General features: G+C 49.4%; 1 protein-coding gene across 1 annotated transcript; it reads left to right on the top strand.

Annotated features, from left to right (window-relative positions):
• The first annotated feature begins 1998 nt into the window (after positions 1 to 1998).
• Positions 1999 to 2763, top strand: LOC102569585 (B9 domain-containing protein 1). Its single transcript, XM_019482134.2, has one exon. It carries the CDS (start codon positions 1999 to 2001, stop codon positions 2455 to 2457), a length of 459 nt encoding a protein of 152 aa, XP_019337679.2. The 3' UTR covers positions 2458 to 2763.
• Positions 2764 to 25452: the final 22689 nt, after the last annotated feature.

The following is a 25452-nucleotide window of genomic DNA, read 5'->3' on the forward strand; positions in this document are numbered from 1 at the left end:
GTACAGCAACCAAGGTCTTTACTGAGTGACACACATAGATCAAGTGGGGAAAAGCAATGCTCCATCTAAAATCATTTATACTCACACACACATACACACAGGCCAATCCACTGGTGTTCAGGTTCAGTCACAATGGCTAGCTGCAGTGCCTCTAGAAACGATGATCTTATAGGAGGGACGCCAGTAGTGTTCTCCTGATGGGATGTGGATGGCATACAGCATTGTTGAGGCCTGGTCTTCACTGTCTTTTTATATACTTGGTTTAGGCAAACTGCTGCAGTACCCCTGACAACCCACTCAGCCAATCACTTTGTTGTCATTGAGCTGGCTCTAGTCACATACCTCATGGCTTAGGTAGGCAGATGGATGGATGGGTAGTGAGAAGTTACTTTAATTTGCAACATCCTGAAACAGGGAGACAAGGTTGTCTGCTCTGCTTGTAGATAGTTTGTTTGTTCTTCTGATCTTCCTGTTCTCAAGGCTGCTTTCTCAGCTTGAAAAACACATTCACTCTTTCACTCATGCATTCATATGCAATTACTTTTTAATGCTTAACACATGTGTGGACACACCCTTAATGCACCTTAAAAATGGCAATTTTAGACTAATCCCACTTAAAAGAGCCATGTGCAGACAAGCCCACTGATTTTTGTTCGACATTATTACTTTAACTATCATGTAGTGAAAGTTCAGAGAACTGGCTGAGAGCCTATTGTTGTTAGAAATAAAGTGCTTGCCTGAGTTCATCAGAGCCTTGGGAAGCTGGTGCTTGTATAGGTTACCTTTAAACCATTCAACGTATGTGGAATATTAGGCAATGTTAAACTTAGTACAGTTTCAGAACAGTCACAGATTAAGATTTAATGCCATCTCTGATCTCCACAACTGTGACTTGCCATTAGAGACTCTGGCGAACAGAGGCATAGCCAGGACTCTCTGGGAGCTCAGGGGGATTAAGTGAAGTGAAAGCATGGAGTCTGGGGAAGCATGTCTCCCTGGGTTCTTTGTTCTCGCTGCTTGGTGGCTCCAGTCCCAACATGGAGCCATTGAGGATTAACAGTGCAGCATGGACCCAAGAGAACCATGGCTCTCAGGGTTCCATATGATTGCCAGGCTTGGTGCTAGGCAGCCCTTTCCTCTCTTCCCCCAGGAATGCAAGAGCCTGGGGAGGGAAGCCAGATTCCTCCCTACCCTTCCTCCCCAAAACGTTTCTGCCTAGACAGCTGCATGGATGTGGGGCAAAGGCTTAGCCCTCTGAGGGGAGGGCCATATTCCTGGCCTCCAGCCCAGGGGCCTAGATTGGATCTTCTGGGATCCAAGGAGCTGACAGTGTTGTGTCAGGGTGGGTTGGGGTGTTGGCTTGGAGCTAGGACCACCCCCTGAGCAGTAGAACTTAGGAGGGTGAAAACTTTGTCAGGGATAGAGGAGCTGGGAGCTCTGCATCCTGGGATGCTGGATGACTACAATTTGGTCACTTTATCTCCATGTGGCAGACTAACAATATCCTAGCTCAAGCTATATAAAATGGCTCAGAGATAACACCCACCTGAAGTGGTATAACTTTAAATTATACTGGGTACCTTATAAGCATCTTAGCACACTTCAGTGTGCTCCTATTTTAAGTTACTTTAGACTGATTTAAAGGTAACCTGTAACACATAGTTACACATAATTTAAAAGTGAAACTACAGATTAGTCCAGTTTCATTTGAAAGTAGATCCAGCTTTTTCAAAAGGATTAGAAACCTTGTTACCTGTTAATAATCTAATTTGTTCTGAGTTGGTAATAAAACCTAATAAACATGTTATTTCTTTACATGCCTTGACTGCCTGGACTAGATCACTTGGTGAGCTTTCTCCAGCTCTATTTTCCTATGAATACTGCTGACAGTCCTAATACATTCTGTCTGCCTTCTCAAAATTTTGGAATTTTCAATTTTTCAGAACAGCGACAGCGGCCCTTAGCAACGAGCCGGGCCGGGCCAGGCCGCCCGCCACCATGGCCACCGCCACCAGCCCCAGCATCTTCCTACTCATGGTGACAGGGAAGATCGAGAGCACCCAGTTCTCAGAGTTTGACGATCTCTACTGCAAGTACTGCTTTGTCTACGGCCACGACTGGGTGCCCACCACGGGGTCGGAAGAGGGAATATCTCAGATCACCTCTAAAAGTGGAGATGCACAGCAAACCCTTGTGTGGAATTTTCCGACTGACATCACCTTTAAAAGTACCAACCCCTATGGCTGGCCTCAAATAGTATTAAGCGTTTACGGACCTGATGTCTTTGGAAATGATGTTGTCCGTGGTTATGGAGCTGTTCATGTTCCCTTCACGCCTGGAAGGCGCAAACGAACAATTGCTATGTTTGTTCCAGAATCAACATCAAAGCTGCAGAAATTCACAAGCTGGCTCACAGGAAGGCGTCCGGAGTTCACCGACCCAAGGGTGGTCGCCTAGGGAGAAGGACGAGAAGTGACCAGGGTGCATTCCCAAGGCTTTGTGACCATTTCCTTCAACGTCGTGACTAAAGACGTGAAGAAGTTAGGTTACAATGTAAGCCCGAGTGACATGCAGAACGCTTCCCTAATGTCTCTGACCGAGGGGATTCATAAATATTAAAGTAGACAGGAGCTTTCCCAAGGCACGAATGGGAGTGACTGCCCACGCTGACTTCTGTTCTTCCACTGGAATTGAATGACTTCCTGTTCTTAGAAAGTTTTGCCTGGAGCTCTACTTTCTGAATAAACTCCAGCTGGTTTGGCCTCTATGATATTATATTGCACGTACATACAAAAGGCAGTGCAACGTGTTAAGCATACAGGGTTTTTGAAAATGTGTATGAATCCTAATGCTGTTGGATTAGTAAATGGTTATCATTTTAAAATACTGTAAGTAGTTTCAAGACACATGGTGCATAACAAAACACTTTTTGTAAAAGAACCTTTTGTACATTTTTATTTACTTACAGAATTGCATGTTTTTATATTGTTAAATGTTTTCCTCATACTCAGAACATTAGCATGAACCCGAAGCCATTTACTAATGCTTTTATAATAGTCGTGTGAAATCCAAATTGAAATACCTTCAAAAGAAAGGGAGTCTGAGAATGTTTAATGAAACAGTCACGCTCTTTCCTCTAACACGGCAGCGTTTCTTGTTTGTGCAGCTATTGCAGGTTTCCATTATAATCCCACTTCAGTGCTTTAGAAGTTGCCTGTGACTAAGATATCGAATAAACTGTAAAAGTAAATCCTCCCAAAATTATCAGCAAGAGCAATTTGGCTTTTGCTTTTAAAACAAGTACTGGGCATGCATGCACGCGCACACACACGCACACATTGCTTTCCCATTTCCAGATTTTTTTACATTGCTTTCCCATTTCCAGATTTTTTTCCCCAATCAGGCCTAAAGCAAATCCTAAGTGGTTCATTTTCGGGGGAAAAATAATTCACTGTGTTCAGCGTGTCCTTGCTGCAAGCTCTTCAATCTCATTTACGTGCAGCGAGGGTGAGGATCTGGGAAAAGGCAAATACAGTCCAAGCACACAGGATATGGGCACAGCCACAAGCAGTGTGCACTCCTCTACCCCAAAGGGCATTAGCTGTTGCAGGGGTAGCGGTCAGGCCACATCTCTCTCCCCGCGTGTCCATTTAGAGTCTGCGCTCTGTCCACTTGTGCCAAAGACATTTCTCCCGTCGGCCCAGCTCTACAAAGCAATAACTCTCGGATGATGGCCCCAGGCCTCTGCCGATGCAGCACCTGCAATACCCCATTCTACCGCCTGGGCAAGATCAATGGACAGAAGAGGGGCTTTGACAGAGGTGTGTTTGTTTACCCTGGAATTACACTGTGGCTTTCTGTACTTGGCCCGCACGGTAAAGAGAATAATCAAACTGCACTGAATTTGACAAGCAGGCTTTTCTCCACTCCTTAATTCTCTCCCTGGGGTTGGGCAGTGCTTGTTCAGCTCATCACAGTGACTGCTCCCTGGGCTCAGGGGTCTGCAGTATGAGGGCACTGAAAATGACCTTCGTTTTGCAGAGCTTCTCTTGATGCCGTCTCCTGATGCTTTTCGATGAGTCCTGTTGTAAGCCAGGACTAGTGATCTCTGCCTTTGGAGTGAAAAAAAACAAGTACAAACATTTCTCTTTGTGTCCTCTGTGCTGCTTTTTCTGTCTTGGGGAAACGTGTTAATCCAAGATCATCTTGTGCCCTTTGTACCTGAGGTGAGTGTGTAAAATCCACTGAGAGACAATTTAGTCAGTTTGAGAGTAAATTCTGGGCATGCAGATTTGTAAACTTTGGTCTCAAAAGCTAGAAGATCAGATTTAACGTGATCCCTGTCTCTCATGGAAATCAATCACGGAGACATTAAAAAAACAGCACAAAAACAAAAAGTACCAGGCATTGGGCGTACGTATTATACAAAGAGCACTGCTTGTAGTACTCTAGTTCCTCATGCTATAGAGCAGTCCACATGAACACTTCATTTGGAAATATAATTTGCAAAGCTAATATAAAGCATCTTGGAATATTTTTCTGTTCCCTAGTATGTTTTTTATGGCCAATGAATGGTTTTATAAAGTGCTTTCTCCATAAATTACTTTTTCATACATTAAAAAAAAAAAATTTCAGAACAACTTTTTATAGGAACTGGTTAGAAACTGGAAATCCCCTTCATTTCTAATCACGATGAAAACAAAAGTTCAGGGAGGTTTTTTGTTTGTTTGATTTTGTTTTTGTTTCTTTTTGGTTTTTACAGGAAGCAATTTATAGAAAATATGCATTTGAGGATAAACAAAATGGAATTTCTCAACTATCCAATTTTCTTGCTAACTCTCCAGCACAGTACATCTTGCTACTTGTTTTCTGTAGATGCAGGGAACCTATTGTTTAAGTAAATTTGAATTGAAGGAAAATTTATGAGAAATTCTGATTTTTTGAAAAATGGCACTTTTTATTAAAATCATGTTGAAAGAAGATTCCCAACAGATGCAATTCTTTCATCTTATTTTTTGTATTAAAATATAAAATAAAATGGGTGAAATCAAAATGAAACACTTTGATCTTGTCAAAAATGTTGATCCATCCAAATTATTTTACCCTAAATATTCTCTCTCAAAACATTTTTAACAAGACTGAAAATAGATTTTAGAAATCTTGGAATACCTTGAAAGTGGAAGATCAGTCCTGTGTATTCTCTGGACAGCTTTAGTTAGCTGGTGAACTGGCACAGAGGAAGAAGGGAAATTTTTGTACTGACCTTTTAAAATTAAGCCCTCACCCCTCACAGCAACTGGAACTCTAGAGTAGATTATGGATCACTCAACTCTGACACAAAATTTATGACCCAACACAAATCTCAGCAGTCCCCCCTCCCCTCCCATCTGTTCCCACATCAACAGTCAAGGCATGGGCCAAAATTTACAGTAGGCATGTACAGATGTTCAGTTTTATCACTAAGAATTTCTCCGAAAAATAGCCCAGAAACTGAAACATACACAGCACACACCTACTAAAGGGCATTAAAGAGTTGTTTCTTTGGGCACACCCACCCTTATAGGAGTTCATTACATAACAGCCTGTCCTCTCCCCTATCTGGGAGGGGCAGGCTGTCAATAAGCAGATCTTTGGCTTCTATCTGGCCTGCACATGGCATGATTTAAAACCAGAGGTGCAGGGAAATAAGGCCAGGGACAGCTTCCTCAACCCAGGGTCCTAGCTCCCCAGCTTTGAAATTGCCATGTGTGCTGCCCAACTGAGTTAGCACTTATGGCATTTGAAGTCTTTGAGGCTCTGAACTGGGATGGGGGTAGCTTTCCCAACCCTAGTTATTGACCCTGGGGCCTTTGCAATCCCTGTCCCAACTGTCCAGCTGGGTAGCAGAGGCAGCATATAAAACACAGGAGCCAGGCAGGGAGACAACCTCCCAGAACCTATTCTCTATCCCAAGGAATTACTTGCAGCTTCAAAGCTGCCTGAGCCCAGGTAACATTACAACAGTAGCACACAGGTCTCCCATACGCAACGTCTCTTGTCCTACCAGGAGGTGGGTATGTAGGGAGGGCAGGGGAAATCTTCCTGCAGCTGCAAAGCTGCCTAAATGCAAGGGCCTTTGCATGGGAAAATTGTCCCCTGGCCCAGCCCTCCACATGCCTCTTACTGGAGTGCACCAGGTGGAGGATTTTTCTGGCAACGGGAACCCTCCCAGCGCTCCAGGAGGGTTCCTGCCTCAGAAGAATGTCCCCCCCTCCCAACAGTCAGCTGATTGGCAGGACATCTCACCCCAGGGTGGGCTGTCAGTGAGCCAGTGCTTTTTCTCACCCTCTCTTCCTAAGAGGGAGAGAAGGAGAGCAGAGGACTATGGGATACTGGGTATGCTCAATCCCCCCAAAAAGCATACAGCTGTTCAAATTAGTGTGGGAGGGAAGAGATCTCCCTGCTTCTACCAGGTAGAAATTTCTTGCAGAAAAGTCATTTTCTTTCCACAAGGAAGCTCTTGAATATCTATGAGGTCTTCTTTTTGGGTAAGTAGAAAGACTTTCTTCCAGTCACATATAGAACAGCTATATGTCATGAGCTTTAACACAAATATGCAGCTGACCTTGTTTCTCTGCCTACAGTTTCTGAAGTGTAGCCTGATTAATTATTACCTACATCAAATGCAGAGAAACATCATTCCTTGAAGACAGTTGTAAGTCCTATAGAGAACAAGGATCTACCCTGTCAAAACCAGTCAGTGTGCAATTGCTCAATAGGTTTTACTTGTAAAGTCAAAAAATCTAGGCCAAACAGAGGATTTTCTTACATGTATTCAAGAAAATCCTGAAGGAAATAAGGCTAGGGCAGGAACCATGTACACTTCTACAAAATCAGCTTCTCTGAAGGGGAAGTGCAAAATTAAATAATAAAGATTTTTTTTAAAGTCAGAAAAAAACCCAACAAAACAACCACCTCCTTCCCTGAAAAACTGTTAGAACTTGCTCAAAATGTGTGTAAAGTGTATGGATTGCTTCAGTTAATCTGTTTTGCCCTGCCACCCAAAACCAGGCCATTTTATTATTAAAATGTTGCACAGTTCTAATGTATATATGTTCAGTGGTCTTACATAGGAGTGTTCTATCTAAATTACAGAGACTGACCAATGCTTCAAATTAAGTATCAGCCACACTCTATTACTTATGCCTGGAATGGCAATTAACTTCACTGTCTAATACAGCCTTATGTACAAGGCACAAGTGAATTAAGCCAGCTAGTCATACAATCATGCTTTTTTTATCAGCATTGTTCATATTTTCCTGTGAAAAAGTTACAGTTTTCACACATTTCTTGTACGATTTTTTGTTTAAAAAATCTAAAACTTTGGTATTTTTGAAATTTTACTTTATATTTTTTAAATATTAGCTGTACTACCACAATACCTAAGTATGAACCAGGTCACCATTCCATGTACAACTGGATCTTTTGAGCATATTTTAACAACTATAGTCCCTATACAGTGGCAGGGCTTTGACAGGGCCCTCATCCATCTGTTTTACCTGTGGCAAGTTAAAGGGTGTTTTTGATATTTCAGTCATTATACGTTGAATGAATTAAGATTTAAAAACTGAGATGATGAGACCCACCGAACTCCAAAGCTCTGGAAGCTACATAGTTTCCAAACAAGGCATTTACAGGCTGCTCTTCCACAGAGCACAAGATGCACAAGCTGAATAGCAAGACAGGATGTTTGGCAAGCTGAGTAGTGCCAACAAATTTTGTGCATGTAACAAAAGAAATTAATTGAAAACGAACGTGAGTACTATTAGGACCATGAACTACAGAACTTGGTTGATACCTCCCATCTTTAATGTCTGTAAACTTCACCAACCATAGGGGACTGGTAGGGAGGGCACAGTGGGGCACGTACCCTCCCTGACAGGGTCATCCCTTGCCACTGACGGCACCGGCAGCTTCTCCAGGTGCTCGCCAGCCCTATCCCTGCTGCCAGCAGCTTCTGCAGGTGCTCGCCAGCTCTGTCCCTGCCATTGATGCTGCCATTGGCTTCTGTGGGTGCCTCCCCCAGACTCAGGAGGCACCAGTCGTCCATGTCACCAACACACCCATACACGTCACTGAAACAGCAGGGCAAAAACCTTAAAAAAAAATGCATTGGGCAGGTACAATTGAAACAAAATTTACTAAACAGACAAGCAGAAAGATCCCTGACAAACATAAACCAAACTGACTTTAAACTCAAACAGTTGTAAAAAAAGACTCCTATTTAAACACAAGCCCAGTGGAATTGAAGAAGATTCTATCCTGTCATTTCCATCACATTTATATAAAAAGAAAACCAGATATCCCTCATGCCAGATTTATTCATTTTATCAATGTACAGAAACTATAGACTCAAAATCCAATAAAAAGCAACAATAAAGCAATGATATTTTCCCTTTTTTAAGTACGAGAGACATAAAAATCAGAAATTGAAACAGTTTGTGTATGAGTGGCACATCCTTTTTAAACTGAAGCTGCAAATGAAAAAAAAAAAAAAAAAAAAAAAGAATAATTAATCCTAAGCATTGCTTTTACTTTTATGATGCATAAAGCTAGCCTAAAGGGCATGTTGGAGCACTTGTCCTAAAAAAGTTAATTCCATCTTTACATTAAAAATCTTGATCTTTATCATTTAAAGAAACAAGACAGAAGAATAAACCTGTCTAGCAAATGGATCCTTTTTTTTTTTTTTTTTTTGGTAAAGTGGGAGGGGAGGGGGGGGGGCAAAAATCCAGTCTAATTTATTATCTTCCTGAATAGTCTTTAAAAAGAAGTAAAGATAATTTTTTATGTGCAGATTATGCTGTCATGGAAGATTTGTGAAATACAGTGGGTCATCCACAAATGCAGGCATGTGCATTTGCAGCAGCTCAAATAGCAGCGGCACAAATTTGTGCTGGACATTTGTGCCTCAGCACATGTGCCTGAACACACACTTTGATGTGAGGAAAATTGTGCCACTTAGAACAGACTGATCCTGCCCAGCTCCTCCTAGCAAGCTGCCCTGGCCAGCAGCTTAGAGCTACTTGCTCTCAGGAGCTTCTGGGAGAGAAGCCTCTGGGAGGAAATTGGCCACACCCCTTCCTGTTCCCATTCGCTGTTGCTGTTGCTGCCATAAGCTTGGTCTCAAGAGCTTCTGGGGAGAGGATGGCCAGGCCCTTTCCTGACTCTGGTTACTGCTAGCTGCTGGCTTGTTCTCAGAGCTTTTGGGGTAAGTTGCCCACACCCCTTCCTGCCTTGGGCTACTGCCTCCACCATGGGGGCAGGGTCCTCTGCTGCATGCCACTGCCGCACCTCAGTGAGGGTCCCACCACACTGCACCACATCCTAGCTTCTGCACTCCTGTTCCAGCCTGCTGTGCAGCCCACTGTCAAGCCATGGAGAGAGAGAGATTCCCTGCTGCACCACCTTGCACCACTCAACACCACACCTGCACTGGATTACTCCCTAATTGACTGCTTGCTCCTGCACTCCCCCACAGCTGCCTCTCTGCATCTGATCCTACTGTTTTCCTGCCTATTGTTCTGCTGCTCAGTGCCTGGCTGGAGGCCTGAGGGGTAGGCCTGTGCAAAGCAGCTAGTATTCATTTTGGATTTGGATTTGGCCAATTCGGGGGACAGTGATTTAATTAGGTGATTCAAATCACTGTCCTGAATTGATTTTGCCAAATCTCCAAATTACACAGGCTCCATCCCCTGCCCACTCTCCCAGCTGGCAATGGCTGCCCCTCCTGCCCCAGCTCCTGGCACCTTGAAAAAAAAAAAAAAAAAAAAAAAAAAGCCCAACTCACCGGGTGTTGCTGGGAAGGGGGCAATTCCCCATGGCCCCGTGCTACCTGGGCAGCTCTGCACAAACCCCCCAAAGTTCCAAAGCTGCTGCAGGAGCAGTGAGTCCTGGGGTTTTTCTTTTTTCTTAAAGGGCTGGAGCTGGGGCAGGTGGGGCAACCATGGGGGGGATGGGGGGGCTCTACCACATGGTGTGGGGCAGTGGGGGGAAGCAGGGATCACCCTGCGCTGGGCAGCACCCAGGGAGTGAGGCTTTTTTTTAAAGCACCGGGAGCTGGGGCAGGCACAGCAGCCATGGGGGGACTGAGGGAGTGGGCAGGAGATGAGGCCTGCCAGGGGTCCCCCCATTGTCCCCTCCCCCCCTATCTCCAGCCCCTGCTCCCCTGCCTCCTACTTACCAGCCCCGAGTCTGGCTCCACCTCCCTGCTGCAGTGGGTGGGGACTTTCCAAATCATAGAAGCTCTCTGAATCTTTTCCAAAGATTCAGAGAGCTTCAAATCGATTTGGACCTTTTTATTGGTCCCCTGATTTCAAGTCAGATTTGACCACCAAATCGGGCCAAATCTCCTCTGAATCAAATCGGCACCCAAAGCTTCACACAGCCCTACTGAGGGGCTCCTGGACTGATCTTCAACAGACTAAACCCCTCCACTACTCTAGCCATCTCTTGCATCTGCCTCAGCCGCCTTCCCTGTGTGTTTTTACCCTGGTTTGTCTGGTAAGTCCTGTGGTCCACTCCCCCTGCCCTGGTGTTTGTTGTGTGGCTGAGTAAGCCAGCTTGAGTCTCCCATGAGTGTGTGTAACCCCCACATTCCCCAAGTATAGCCCCCCCCATTTTTTTTCCTGTGGGGCTGTAGCTCAGTGAGCTTCACCCCCCAACATCCCATTTTCCCCACAACCCCAGCCTGCCCCTATTAGATGCACCAGCCCCATTGTATATTTTGGGTTTCTTTATTGTTTTCCCCTCCCTCTTGTGAAGCAATGGCAGGGCAGGAATCTTCTGGTGGGGCAAATGCCCTCACAAAGCTTCCTGCAGCCCCCACTATGGGAGCAGATCCCAGCCAAGCCCCCAAGGGGATGCATGCACCTGCAGCCCCCACCCCAGAGCAGAATCCAACCAACCTCCTCTGGGGGTAGAAAAGCCTGCAACCTCTGCTGCAGGGGCAGGCAGGACTCCAGCAGGGAGCCAACAGGGCCAGATCCCCCCCCCCCCCACAAGGGGCTCCCAAGCCCCCTCCTCCACCATCAGGGACAAAGGGCAAGAGCAATAGGAAGGCCTCCTCTTCAGCCTCCTCCACAGCTGGAGGTGGGAAAGGCAAGGACCTCGCCCCCAAACCTAGACCACTGGCACCTGAGGGGACCAGGTGCGCTACACAAGCTAGCACATCCACTCAGCCTGTCCCTAGTCCTAGCCCCAGCCCCACCAGTATGCCCCCCCCAGTAGGGGGAACCACAGCTATGCACAAGCAGCTGTGGGGTGACCCGAAGCCATGGAGCCTGGAACCTCCACTACTGGCCCTTCCAGCTCGGGGGCAGGGCCCCCTTTCCAGCATTCACCCCCAGGCACAGGGTGAAGTGCCAACTGTGCAAGTGGGAGAACCTGCACTTTGAGACCTGGGTGCAAGCCCTGGATTGGGTAGTGGGGCCCCCAAGATCATGGTGCCCTCCCACTTTCATGGCAAGGGGGTCTTTTTCCTTGCCTCAGAAGCTGCCACACAAAAGGCAGTGGATGAGAGGGCTCATGGTGGAGGACAAGTAAGTCCCTCTTGAGCCCCTAGAAGAGCTGAGAACCAGGGTGGCCCTCAGCTCCATCCCTCCCTATATCCCTAATTGGGCCCTGCTCCCTGAGCTTCAAACCCTGGGGAGAGTTATCTCCTCAGTGGTGGCCCTCCCACTGGGGTGCCAAGACCCTGGCCTCCACCACATGCACTCTTTCTGTCACCAGGTTACAATCCAGCTGGCAGCGGGAACATGGCTAGAGGCTGAGGGGTGCCTCATGATTCCTTTTCAGGGGGGCCTGGTGAAGGTTTTCTATACACTGTGGGACCTGCAATGCTTGTGGTGCTGTGCCCCATGGGCCAGGAGGAGAGGACATCCGCAGCTCCCACTGGCAAGAGGGGTGCTCCTGCCACCAGTACCCCCCCCCAGCACCCCAGCCACATCATCCAGCCCTGAAGAGGAGCCCATAGATGAAGCTCCTCACTCTTCTGGCCATGGCCTACCCCCTAAGACCATAGGCACTGAGACCAATCCAAAGGAAGGTCCAGCAGTGGAGCCTGCCCCCCACCTCTGATAATCTGGGAGAAACAGGGACCCTGGTGAGTCCTGAGGAGGGACATCCCCTTTCCCAGGACCCCAAGGCAGACACCAAGGTCACCCTGGATGGCCTAGATGTGCAGAACTGGTCAGGCAGGGAGTGTAGCCAGGCTGCCGTGGGTGTCTTTGTGGAGATCCTGACTGGCTACTCCCTGGTGGACATCTGGCATGGCTGTCACCCTGTCAACCTCCCTGCCTTCACCATGTGAGGGTGGGGGAGGAGCAGGCATGCCACTCCCAGTTGGACCGGGTCTATATTTCTCTTCCGCACTTTGCACGGGCCCATTCCTCTGGCATCCGGCCAACCCCTTTAAGCGATCACCACTTTGTCTGAGCCCAGGCCACGCTAGGGCCTGGCTGTCCAGGGTCGGCTTATTGGCATTTAAGTGCCAGTCTTCTGGAGGATGTGGGCTTCAAGGATGCCTTCCAGGAGTTCTGGTTGGCCTGGCAGGAGCAACGGGCTGCTTTCCCCTCAGAAGCTCGGAAATGGTGGGATGTGGGGAAGGTGAGCATCTGGCTCTTTTGCCACAGCTACATTCAGGGACACACCCAGCAGAGGGAAGTGGTCCGGGAGCAGCTCGAGCAGGAAGTGCTGGAGCTGGAGAGACAACTGGCCACTGACCCAACCAACCCATCCCTCTGCGGAGTGTGTCAGGAGAGGTGAAAAGAGCTTCATGCTCTGGATGACCACTGCACCTGCGGTGCATTTGTCTGCTCACACGTCCAGCTCCTTCAGGAGATGGACCATGGCTCCCACTTCTATGCCCTGGAGAGGAGGTGGGGGGCCAAGAAGTACATCACCTGCCTTCTGGCAAGTGATAGAACTCCCCTCATGGCTCCAGGTAAGGTGAGCCGGCAAGTGCTGGCTTTCTATGAAGAGCTTTTCTCCCTGGATCCGACTGACACCAAAGACTGTCGGACCGTATGGGAGGGACTCCCGCAGGTCAGCACAGGAAACTGGGACCAGCTGGAGGCTCCTCTCACTCTGGCCGAGTTTTCAGCTGTCCTCTGCCGGATCACGGAACTCTACCAGGCCTTCTGGGATGTCCTCAGCCTGGACTTTGCTGCGGTCTGGGCTGAATCTGAGGGAAGTGGGGTAACTCCCCCTGTCATGCTGGAGGGCCATGCTGACCCTCCTGCCAAAGAAGAGGGATCCCCACAACCTGAGGAACTTGCATCCCATGTCCCTCCTCTGCACGGACTACAAGGTGGCAGTGAAGGCCATCTCGCTGTGCCTGTGGTCCATGCCGACAGATGTAATCCATGCTGATCAAAGGTATATGGTGCCTTGATGTTCCATCTTCAACAACCTGTACCTGTTTCACGACCTCCTGGAGCTAGCATGCTGGGAGGGCCTGTCTTTTGCCCTCCTATCCCTGGACCAGGAGAAGGCATTTGACAGAGGGGATCATGGGTACCTCGCAGACATGTTGTGGGCCTTTGGCTTCAGGCCCCGCTTCATGTGGGCTCTCTAGGTACTGTATGCCTCTGCAGAGTTTGGTCACACTCAACTGGACCCTGACAGAGCCCATCCCATTCAGGAGAGGGGTGTGTCAGGACAGCTGTACGCCTTGGTCCTGGAGTCCTTCCTCATCCACCTGCAGAAGTGAGTGGCGGGGTTCATGCTCCAGGAGCCAACAATGCGGCTGGTCCTGTTAGCGTATGCTGAAAACTTACTCATGGTCCAGGACTCGGGTGACCTGGTGCAGGTGGAGGCCTGCCAGCCCTTGTACTCAGCAGCCTCCTCTGCCTGGGTTAACTAGGTCAAGAGCTTTGGCCTGGCAGTGAGTGACGGGTGGCAGGTGGGCTCACTCCCACCTGCGCTCTGCAGGATCTACTGGAGCGCAGGCTTGCTGCTCTAGTCCCCCACAAACCTCTCCCTGTCAGAGAACTGGCATCCGCTGGAGGCGAGGGTGGTGGAGCAACTCCAGGTACGGGCAGAGCTCCTGAGGTGTCTCTTCCTGCGTGGGAGAGTGCTGGTGCTGAACCAGCTGGTCCTGTCCATGCTCTGGCACCATTTACACACCCTGCCTGTGCCCCCTGAGGTCCTGGCAAGGGCTCCAGAAATGGTCACTGGAGTCTTTCTGGCCAGGACAGCACTGGGTTGCTGCAGAGGTCCTGAGCCTCCCCTTGTGGGAGGGTGGCCAGGGCCTCATTTCCCTGCACAGCCAGGTCCTGACATTTTGCCTTCTGGCCCTGCAACGATTGCTATATGGTGTTGGTAGCCACATGGCATGGGGCCACCTGGGGCGTGCCTTACTCTGCCACTTCTGGGCAAATATGCAGCACAGGGAACATTTTTTGTTCTTAGCGTTCCTCTTGCAGCATCTCAAACTGCTTTGAGGTGCCACAACAGGCAAGTGTGCGCTTGTCTGGATGCGACCACTAAGAATAAAAATAAGAGTTTACCAAAACAAGAAAGAAGAAAATGAAGCAATGAGATGAAACTCACCCCTGAAAAAAAATGTAAATTAGGAAGACTTGTTTTCTGACTGATTTCTGGAGCAACTGGTCTTACAGGAGGAACAACCATTCTTGGCAGAAAGCCAGAAAGTGCACTTTGTTGTAGGACAGATTGTGCTGCTTTGGGCAAACTGCCCTTGCCCAGCTCCTCCCAGTTCTTCAGCCAGGGGGAGCTGGAGGCTGGTGAGCAGCTCAGGGATACTTGCCTTCAGAAGCTTTTCAGGCCAGTTGGTGTCTGAGGACACTAGCCCCTTGTGCCAGCTGAACTACTGCAGCAGCTCTGACCTACAGTGGCCCCTGTAGCCACTGCAGCAGTCTGGCAGCAGGAACTGCAACCTGGCTGAGGTCTGCTGCCACCTGCAACAGCATCCACCCCCTCATACCTGCAGTGTTATGGTTGCATGCCTGCTGGACATGGACAGGGACTACATGGCTACCTGGGCTGTGGTATGGGCACTTCAGCAGACCCACCTGAACTTCTGGGCCAGCTGTCAGGAGGAAGCCTAGCCCAGGGCCAGAGTCTGCTACCTGGCTCAGGCCTGCAATTACCAGCTGCCCTTCCTGAGAAAGACTGAGCCCATCCCACCAGCCCCTGCTTCTAGTCTCTGCCCACCCACTGCTAGCCTGGACCTAACCAAGGGAGAGGATGATGATGATGAAGATCCTGTCATCGCCCCCCAACATCTGCTGCTGCACCTGGGCCTGGGCCACCAGTAAACACTGGTGGGAACATGTAGTCCTCCCCACATGGGATGATGGACACTGGGTGATGGTAGAGACCTTCATAATGTCAAGTGGCACATTCATGCACCTGGTGGCGCATCTGGCTCCAAACATCAAGCACCAGGACATGGTGATGCACTTGGGCCCTCACCCCGGAGAAGCACGTGGCCATAGCAATCCTGAGGCTAGCCACATCTACCAGCCTCAGGTCTGTGACTAACTCCTTCAGGGTGGGTAAATCCATTTCTGGCCAGGCTATCCTGGATGTTTGTTGGGCCATCCCGGACATCCTGCCCGACCAGGTCACTGGCTGGCCAATCCCAGGGAGGTGGTGGCAGGGTTTGGGGCTGCCAATAGGATCCACTCAATAGGATCCACATCCTCATCCTCTGCCCCCCTGGGGGAGGGAGGCAGTACACCTACCACCACAATGTCCACTCAAGGTACTTGAAGCAGTTGTAGACCATCGCAGCCACTTCACCCACATTTACATTGTGTGGGCTAGGAGTGCCCATGATGCCCACGTGCTGCGCCACTCCTCACTCCTAGGACTGATGGAGGCACAGACCTTTGCCCTAGGGATCCAGGACCTAATTATCAGGGATGTTGCCATCCCCCTAATGATCATGGCAGATGCTGCATACCTGTTTCTCCCCTGGCTGATGCACCTCCTCCCTGGGCTCCTGGATGCTTGACAGTAGTATTACAATGAGGCCCCTCACCCACTGCTGATGCACCGTTGAGCCAGCTGAATGGGTGCTGGCAAAGCCTCACCAGTCACCTAGAGGCTGCACCATAGCACATATCTCACATCATCACTGGAATGTGTCCTGCGTAATGTATGCAAGTCCTGGGGAAAGGTCTTTGAGCCTCAGTGGATGGAGGAGGCTTGCCATGTATCAAGGCACATCCAGTGACAGCCTCAGCAGAACTGGACAGGAGCAGTGTCACAGATGAGGAACACTCTCTCCAACAGTGGCACGCAAAAGCAGAGTTTGAGGCCATCACCACCCACCTGTAGGCCCCCCTCCCACCCTTCTCACCACTTGCTCCAAGTTGCCTGCCCAGGGCCCTCCATCCCTACCTGCCACCAGTACCACAACAGTGAAAACAAAAAAGCAACTTTATTCCCCCTCCTTCTTTCTGAAACTTCTCCACCATCAACTACGCAACATTCCAACAGTACCCCATATGAAACCCTCCACCACCAAACCACCATTCACCCAGGCCCACCCATGCACAAACCCATTCAAAACCAGAAATACAGAGAAACTATTTACATGAGCACCAGAGGGAAAAGAGAAGGTACTTTGAGGTGGGGGCAACACCAAGGGAGGAGGCAGAGAGAGGATGGAATCAGGGGTTGGCAGCCTCTTGGGCCTGTGCCTGGCCTTAGCCCTGTGTGACCACCCCTGTGTGGTCCCCATGTGTGGAGACCACACAAATGTGGTCAGGGCTCCGGTTACTCTGGGGAGGGTGGGTGCTTCTCTTTGGGGGCAGCCACTGCAGGTAAGCCCAGAACCAGGAAGGCAGGAACAACGCCTCTTGGTGGCTGCAGTGGGTCTGGGGTGGCCTTTTGGGGTGCCAGCTGAACTGGCAGTCAGCCAAATAGAATCATAGAATATTAGGGTTGGAAGGGACCTCAGGAGGTCTAGTCCAATCCCCTACTCAAAGCAGGACCCTCCCCACCTAGATCATTCCAGCTACATCTTCCTTGAGCCAGGCCTTAAAACCTCCCAGCTGGGCTTCTCCTTCCCTGATCACCACCACCAGGGCAACCCTCCCAGCCCACATCTCCTCCTGGGCAAGGGCTTGGTCACTGTGGAAGCAACAGAGCTCAGCCAGGACATGCTGGCAGAAATTCTAGGCCTCTCAGAGCTGCACCCACTCTGCCAGAAGCAGCTCCTCCTGGATGCTGTCTCACCATGTATGTCACTCCAGTGCAGGCAGTGCATCCAGATGGCCCCCAGAGGACATAAGGTAAGTGAGCAGCTCCTGGGTGTTGGCCTCTCCCCTGGCAGATAGGCTGCCTGTAGAGAAAGCAAACAGAGGGACACCTTTAGCTAAAGCAATATGACATGGGGCAAGAACAGGCCTTGGTAAGGGTCCTAGGGAGTAGCCTCACTCTTGCGTGCAGAGCCAGGCAATGGCCCCCAAGCCAGAGTGATATGGGTCTAGCACACTGACAAGGACTACAACCATGCTGGGGTGTGCCCATCCCCTCCCCCTGCATGTCTAGGTGGCCTGCTACCCAAAGGGCCCTCCCACTTGCCTGAGGTCTCCGCAGGGCCCCACCTGGAGGGATCCTCCCAGGGACAAGCATCACAGCCACCCCAGCCTGCAGCACCCAGGTTCTCCCACTACTGGGATAGATGTGGTGTTCCACAACCCCCAGTCCTGAGCCACCAGCTCCATTGGGTGCAGCCCTGCAGCCCAGTAGGCACATGGCCCTGGCAATGCCACCACCTCCACCCTGCTGTCATGGCCAGGACCAGCTCCATCCAGCTGGGAGTGCTGAGAAAGAGGGGAAGGCTGTTCTGCCCCTGCAGTGAAGGGAGCCTCAGCATAGTTGAGGAGTTGGGGTCAGGAAAGAAGAAGAAGGCCAATGTGGTGCCTATCTTCAAGAAAGGGAGGAAAGTGGATCCGGCTAACTATAGGCCCATCAGCCTGACTTCTATTCCGGGGATGATCTTAGAAAAGTTTATTAAAGAGGCCATCCTTAATGGACTGGCCGACGTCAACATCTTAAGGGATAGCCAGCACGGGTTTGTTGCGGGTAGGTCTTACTTGACCAATCTCATTTCCTTCTACGACCAGGTGACCTATCACCTGGACAAGGGAGATGAGATTGATGTCATATATCTTGACTTCAGAAAAGCCTTCGATCTGGTGTCCCATGATTGCCTCTTGGAGAAACTGGCCAATTGTCGCCTTGGGTCTTCCACGATCCACTGGCTGGAAAATTGGCTCCGGGGTCGGACCCAGAGGGTAGTAATTGATGGAAGTCACTCATCGTGGTGTCCTGTGACCAGTGGGGTCCGCCAAGGTTCTGTCCTTGGACCCATACTGTTCAGCATCTTCATTAATGACGTGGGCACTGGAGTCAGAAGCAGACTGGCCAAGTTCGCAGATGACACCAAACTTTGGGGCAAAGCATCCACACCAGAAGACAGGCTGGTGATCCAGGCTGACCTGAACAGGCTCAGCAAGCGGGCGGACGAGAATCTGATGGTGTTCAACGCCGATAAATGCAAGGTTCTCCACCTTGGCAAGAAAAACCCGCAGCATCCTTATAGGCTCGGCAGTGCTATGTTGGCTAGCACTATGCAAGAAAGAGACTTGGGGGTCATCATTGACCACAAGATGAACATGAGCCTGCAATGCGATGCTGCAGCTAGTAAAGCGACCAAAATGCTGGCTTGCATCCATAGATGCTTCTCAAGCAAATCCCGGGACGTCATTCTCCCCTTGTACTCGGCCTTAGTGAGGCCACAGCTGGAGTACTGTGTCCAGTTTTGGGCTCCACAATTCAAAAAGGATGTGGAGAAGCTTGAGAGAGTCCAGAGAAGAGCCACGCGCATGATCAGAGGTCAGGGAAGCAGACCCTACGATGACAGGCTGAGAGCCCTGGGGCTCTTTAGCCTGGAAAAGCGCAGGCTCAGGGGTGATCTGATGGCCACCTACAAGTTTATCAGGGGTGACCACCAGTATCTGGGGGAACGTTTGTTCACCAGAGTGCCCCAAGGGATGACGAGGTCGAATGGTCACAAACTACTTTCAGGCTGGACATAAGGAACAATTTCTTTACTGTCCGAGCCCCCAAGGTCTGGAACAGCCTGCCACCGGAGGTGGTTCAAGCGCCTTCATTGAACACCTTCAAGATGAAACTGGATGCTTATCTTGCTGGGATCCTACGACCCCAGCTGACTTCCTGCCCTTTGGGCAGGGGGCTGGACTCGATGATCTTCTGAGGTCCCTTCCAGCCCTAATGTCTATGAAATCTATGAAAGGAGGGAGGGAGATAGTGAAGACAGGATTGGGGGTGTAGGCAGGGCACAAGGAGGAGTGGCCCAAGGGAAAAGGGAAGCTAAATGGGGTGATGGGGAGAGGCTTCTGGTTCCCTATCCACTTCTGTGGGACTTACCGGGCCTGGGTGACAGGCAGTCGCCTTGGCCGGGAAATTGCAGTTCTTAGGCCCCGGGCTATGGGGGGTAGAGCTAGAGCCGGACCTGGCCTCCAATGGGGGTGAGGCCTGGTGCCAAGGCTGCCAGGGTGTGGCCTCTGCCAATCCGATCAACACCCTGGGCTGCTCCTTGAGCTCCTCCCCACTCCCACTGCTGTCAGGCAGGACCTGGGGGACCTGCAGTTCTGGCCTCGCCTTGGGCCTGGCTGTGGCAGCAGGTTTTGCCTGTGGTGTACGTCCTTCCTCACTGTGGTGGGCGGCAGTGGTGCTACAGACCTTGAAGAGGTCCTTGCCTCTGGGGACTCCAACCAGATCACTGGGCTGGCTGCCACAGGCTCCACTCTGGTGGTGAAGGAGCAGTGGGAGGGCTCTGTGGCTGTAGAACTAAGGATGCAGGCCTCCTCCGCAAGCAGAGAACAGGGCAAAGTATGTGATCAGAAAAGATAGCTGTGTCTTCGAAAAAACAAAGTGAGAACTACTGGAAGGAAGGCTGAGTAAACCAAACAGGAAAGGTTCTTTAACTTTGCAAATGAAAAAGAAAGTAGGGGAAGAGGCTGGGCTAGAAATTAAAGATAAAGTAGGTGTGGCCCAGAAGGCAAATGAATAATATTTCTCAGTTTTCAGTAAGGGCAGTGCTGTGTGTAGGAGCAAAAGTAGGATGAGAGTGCAGAATGCTGTCCAAATGGCGAGGTGGGAGTTGGGAGAGGGAACAGGAGCAGGAAGGCCTGGAAAATCTACATCCCCAAATACTGAAAGAACTGGAAAATCCAGTATTTGAAAGTTGTTGTAATGGATCTGTCAAATTGGTTTAAAAAAACTTGAGTAGGAAACTAAAGGACAAGAAATCATCTACAGACTGGACTGGGTTAAATAAAGACTATGGATTTTTATCCCATTACTTGGATTAGCTTTTATAACCCCTGCGCATGTCCACACATGGGGCTTTTGACATAAAATCAGGTTTAATTCCTGGCTATTCGACATGATTCAGAATGGCATCAATATAAATTTGGTGGTGAAAATGCCCTCTAACCCCAGCCTCTACAAAGGTACTTAATTACACTGTCAAAATGTATTGTGCTGTTTAAATGCTGCTACAGAATCCCTTGTGTAGAGGAACCCCAACTCCTATTATTCTAAAAAATATACTTGAACATGCTCAAAATGTACAACAGCACACCTACACATACTAATATGTAGCATCACTATTTCCCAACTTGTCTGGGGAAACCAAATCTATGTGTAAAACGTAGATTGTGAGGAGCACTTACACTGCCTATCTCAGTACAGGATGCAGGACCAGAAACTCATGAGTCCAGTTCCCAGACACCAAGTTCCAGAAACCTTGGATCCTCTGTACACTTGCTTGTATTCTTAGCTCAACCTAAATTTACCTTTGTTGCACATAAGGCACATGTGACAGACTAGTGCAATCATTTATCTATTATATTCAGATCATGTCCAGCCATGAGTCGCAGCCTGACTGGAGGAGTAGTTAAGGATTCTTGCACCAGACCTGACAATGGGCCACTCTCAAATTGGGTCCATGCCTCCACCAGCCCATCATAAAATCACCCCACAGACCTGACACAGAGTCCATGACAAACCCCAGTGCAGGGGCACAGGCCCAAGGATTCCAGGCCCTAGCATCCAGAAAGCCATTCCAGGGAGCCCCAGGGCCAGGCACTGCCACCCAAATCCCAGCACAGTCCTTGTCCCAAGTAGAAGCAGGGTGGCAGAGGACAGAAGATCAGTACCAGGCTTTCAAAGAGCCAGCCCTATGCTCTCTACTAGGTCTGTGCAAAATTTTCCTAGCTGTTTCGATTTGACACTGTTTCGATTCATTTCAAGCTCAAAACAGCGAAACCGAATCGAAATGAAGGGCTTCGAAAGAGCCTTGAAACAAAATGAGCCTAGTTGAAACGTTCTGAAAGTTTCAAAATGTTTCAAATTTCAAAGCCAGCAGCAAGGTGATGAGAGAGAGAAGAATCATTGAATCACTATACTGAATCAATTCAGCTGAATCTGATACGGAGATTTGGCTGCTATCAAATCTGCAAATCACACAGGCCCATTCCCCACCCCCTCTCCCAGCCTGGCAATGGCTGCCCCACCCACCCCAACTCCCAGCACTTTGGGGAAAAAAAAAGCCCCAACTCAGTGGGTGCTGCTGGGCAGAGGGGCAATCCCTGCTGCCCCCCACTGCATGGGGGGCTCTGCACAAGCCACCTAACCCCTGCTCACTCTCCCAGCCCCCGCATGGCTGCCCCACCAGCCCCAGCTCCGGCTCTTTACAGAAAAAAAAGTGAGAACCCTAGATTCACCAGTTCTTGCTGGTAGGGGGCAATTCCTGCTGTCCCCCTCCCCCGCTAACCCCATGCCATGTGGGGGGCTCTGCACAAGCCCCCCGAAACCCCGAGGCTGCTGCAGGAGTTGGTAAGTCCCAGGGTTTTTCTTTTTTTTTTCCTTAAAAGGGCTGGAGCTGGGGCAGGCGGGGCTCATGGCAGAGCCCACCACGCACCATGGGGCAGTGGGGATCACACCCTCCCTGCCCAGCAGCACCCGTTGAGGCCGAGCTTTTTTTTTTTTTTTTTTTTTTTTTTTTTTTTTTTTTTAAAGCACTGGGAGCTGGCATGGGCAGGGTAGCCATGGGAGAGGCTGGGGGAGTAGGCAGGGGTCCCCCCCATGGTCTCCTCCAGCCCCCCTCCCACACCCCTACCCCCTACTTACTGGCTCCCTGGCTCCAGCTCCCTGCTGCAGCTGGCGGGGACTGTCCGAATCATTGAAGCTCTCCTAATCTTTTCTGAAGATTTGGAGAGCTTTTAATAAATTTGGACCTTTTTATTGGTCCCAATTTGATTGAGATTTGGAGATTCAGCCACCAAATCAGGCCAAACCTCCTCCAAATCGAATCAGCACCTGAAGCTTCGCACAGCTCTACTGGCTAATAAGTAATAGGTAACTTTGCTGAGTCTCAGAATCCCCTTGAGTGGTGATTTTTGTTTTATAAATATATAAAACCTATTGTGTGAGGAGCTGGTGAAGTCCAGCCTCTGGTGTTTGGCACTAAGGAAAGCTAGCAGGTGTAACAGAGGATTTCAGTTCCTAGCTCTCTTCAAGCCACAAGAGTGGTTGGTATAGGAAGGAATACCACTTGCTTGACACAAAATGTCATCAAGATAAAACCAAAGGCTGAAAAGAAAGATCAGTTGCATTAGGAAAAAAAGATCTTGTAGGGCATCGAAGCAAAGAAACTGAAAGTTTAGGATGCATTTAAAAAGCAAGCATTTGAAAATCTGGGAATTCAGAGTCAAGGTTCCTCAAATGTCCTTAACTCTGCCCCTGAGAACACAAAAAAGTGTGCTTCAGAGCCAGATGTATTGTACCCATTGCAATTAATCTTAGCCATTTTGTCCCCAATCTTCAGAGTATCTCATTCCTTAAAGCAACTTGTAGATTTTCAAGACAGATCTACTTAGCCTAGTATGTTGGACCTGCTCCAAATGCTGAGGAAGAGACATTCTTACACAGAAGAGCACCAGAATAAAGAAAACAGACACTAAGAAAGTTGACTTCAAAAAACTCAGAGAATTGGTAGGTAATATCCCATGGGAGGCAAGGTTAATGGAAAAAAGGAATTCAGGAGAGGTGGCAATATGAAGTCTATGGCCATGTCCAGATGAGTGCGTCTGTGCGGTATGTGGCACCGCAGACACATACTGCACATTCAGTTGTTCTCCACACTGCAAGGGAGCAGCATGGAGGGGTGGGGATTGGCCCCTAGATATCCAGGGTTCAAAAAAACCCACAGAAAAAAAAAAGCAAGGCAGCACACACAGGAGCAATGTGCACCACTCAGAACCAGAGCCTGGCCACCTGGAGCCAAGCTTCGCTGCCTGCCAGGCTCCGCACAGCAGGATTGCTGCTGCTGTAGCTCTGGAGGCCCCCACAAACCCAGGTAAGGCTGCTGGGGCCAGCACAGTGATGGCTAACACTGGCCCCAGCCTCCCCTACCCCACCTGGGGTAACATGCCATGTGCCACAGGGCACATAGCACAGGTGTTCCCCAGGGACAGCTAGCAGCAGCACAAAGTGCACCACTGCTAGTTGTTCCTGGAGAACCAAACATCCATGCACGTGCGGATGCCTATGAGTTCAAACTTTTTCAATGCAAAGAAAAGATGGCACCAATTTGCCTAGACTCTTTAGAACCTGAAATTCATGAAGGAAACATAATAAAATGGAAACCAGGACACATTACTAAGGAGGAGCATAAAAGAATAACACGAGCCTGCTTGGACAAAAATAAGAAAGGCCCAGGTACAACTTGAGATACAACTGGCAAGGGACATAAAGGACAACAACAACATGATGTAAAGACATTAAAAATTACAGGAATTCTGAGGAAAGTTTTGGTCCACTATTCATTGTAGTGAGAAAACTAGTAACAGATGTTATTAAGAAGACCTATGTTTAACACCTTTTTTACTTCAGTCTTCAATATAATAATTAACTGTGATCAGATGGCTAATATAGCCAGGTCCGGTGGCAAAAATGCAAGTGCTCAGGCTTGAATAAGAAGGGAATGGTTATTAGGAAACTTAGAAGTTTTCTGAACTTCATCCTAGACTGAGCAAAATGGCTGAAAAATTTCAGAGTCATTAGTGATTATTATCTTTTAGAAACTATGGAGGACAGATGAGGTTCCAGAAGATTGGAAAAGGGCAAACACAGAAGCCTGCCTTTAAAATGGGAAGAAAGATGGACCCAAGGAACTACAGAGCGGTCAGCCCAACTTCAGTTCCTGGAAGATACTGGAACAAATAACCAAACAATCTACAATAACATCCAATTTGAACTTGTCAAGACTGAGACATGTTAAATAAAACTAACCTCCTTGTATGACAGGGTAACAGGCGTAGAAGACTGTTGAGAAGCATTGTATGTGGTATATGTATATATCTGAGCAGGACTGGCCCTTGCCTGGGCATGTCCTCCTTATTGGAGTCACAGGTAACCCACCCCTATAAAAGGGGTGGTAGAGTGTGACATCTGGGATGCCCTCTCCATCCAGACCAGCACTATGCCACGCCACTTATCCACCCAGAGGCCCTGCCAGTGACCCCCTCTGAAGAAGACTTCAACAGGCCATCGAGGATCAACTCTCAGCCTGGGATAGGTAACCATCACCCACATCTTCCCTACAAGCAAGGGACCCGAGTTCTGTTTCTATATACCCTGACTTCAATTCCTCTACTAAGCCTTTCCTCTCCTGCTACCATTGTGTGAGTGGGTGTGCGAACCAATAATTTTGTGGTATGTATATTCCATTGCCTAATAAAACTGATATTCGGGACCCCGAGGTGGTTTTTGTCTTGTTGCGATCCACGCCCCAGGCTCCCCACTCCCACCCCCGTTTCTAACTCCCATCCCTCTGCCATCTCTCTCTCAGCTATCCACCCCGGCTTGCCTCCCAGCTCCTCTTTTAACCTCCGACTTGCCTCCTGGCTCTGCTTCTCCGCTCTCCACCACCTCCCAGCTCTCCACTCTCCTCCTGGCTTGCGTCATGGCTCTGCTTGTCTGCTCTCCACCACCTCCTGGCTCTCCGCTCTCTCCTTCCCCCTCCCCCAGCTTGCCTCAGCCCCTCTTTTAGACCCCCAACATGCCTCCCAGCTCTCTGCTTTTCCCCCCGGCTTGCCTCCCAGCAACTCTTTTAATCCCCCCAAGCTTGCCTTCTGGTTCTGCTCCTCCCAGCTCTGCTTCTCTGCTCTCCACTCTCCCTGTGGCTTGCCTATGGGTTTTGTTCCTCCCAGCTCTGCTTCTCCACCTCCTCCCAGCTCTCCACTCTCCCCCCAGCTTGCCTCCTGGCTCTGCTCCTCTGAAAGACCTGGATAGGTTGCAAGGGTGGGCTAACAAAAACAGGACACATTTCAATGCGTTTCG

This window comes from Alligator mississippiensis, chromosome 4, assembly GCF_030867095.1.
Source record: "Alligator mississippiensis isolate rAllMis1 chromosome 4, rAllMis1, whole genome shotgun sequence".
Lineage (NCBI taxonomy): Eukaryota > Metazoa > Chordata > Crocodylia > Alligatoridae > Alligator > Alligator mississippiensis.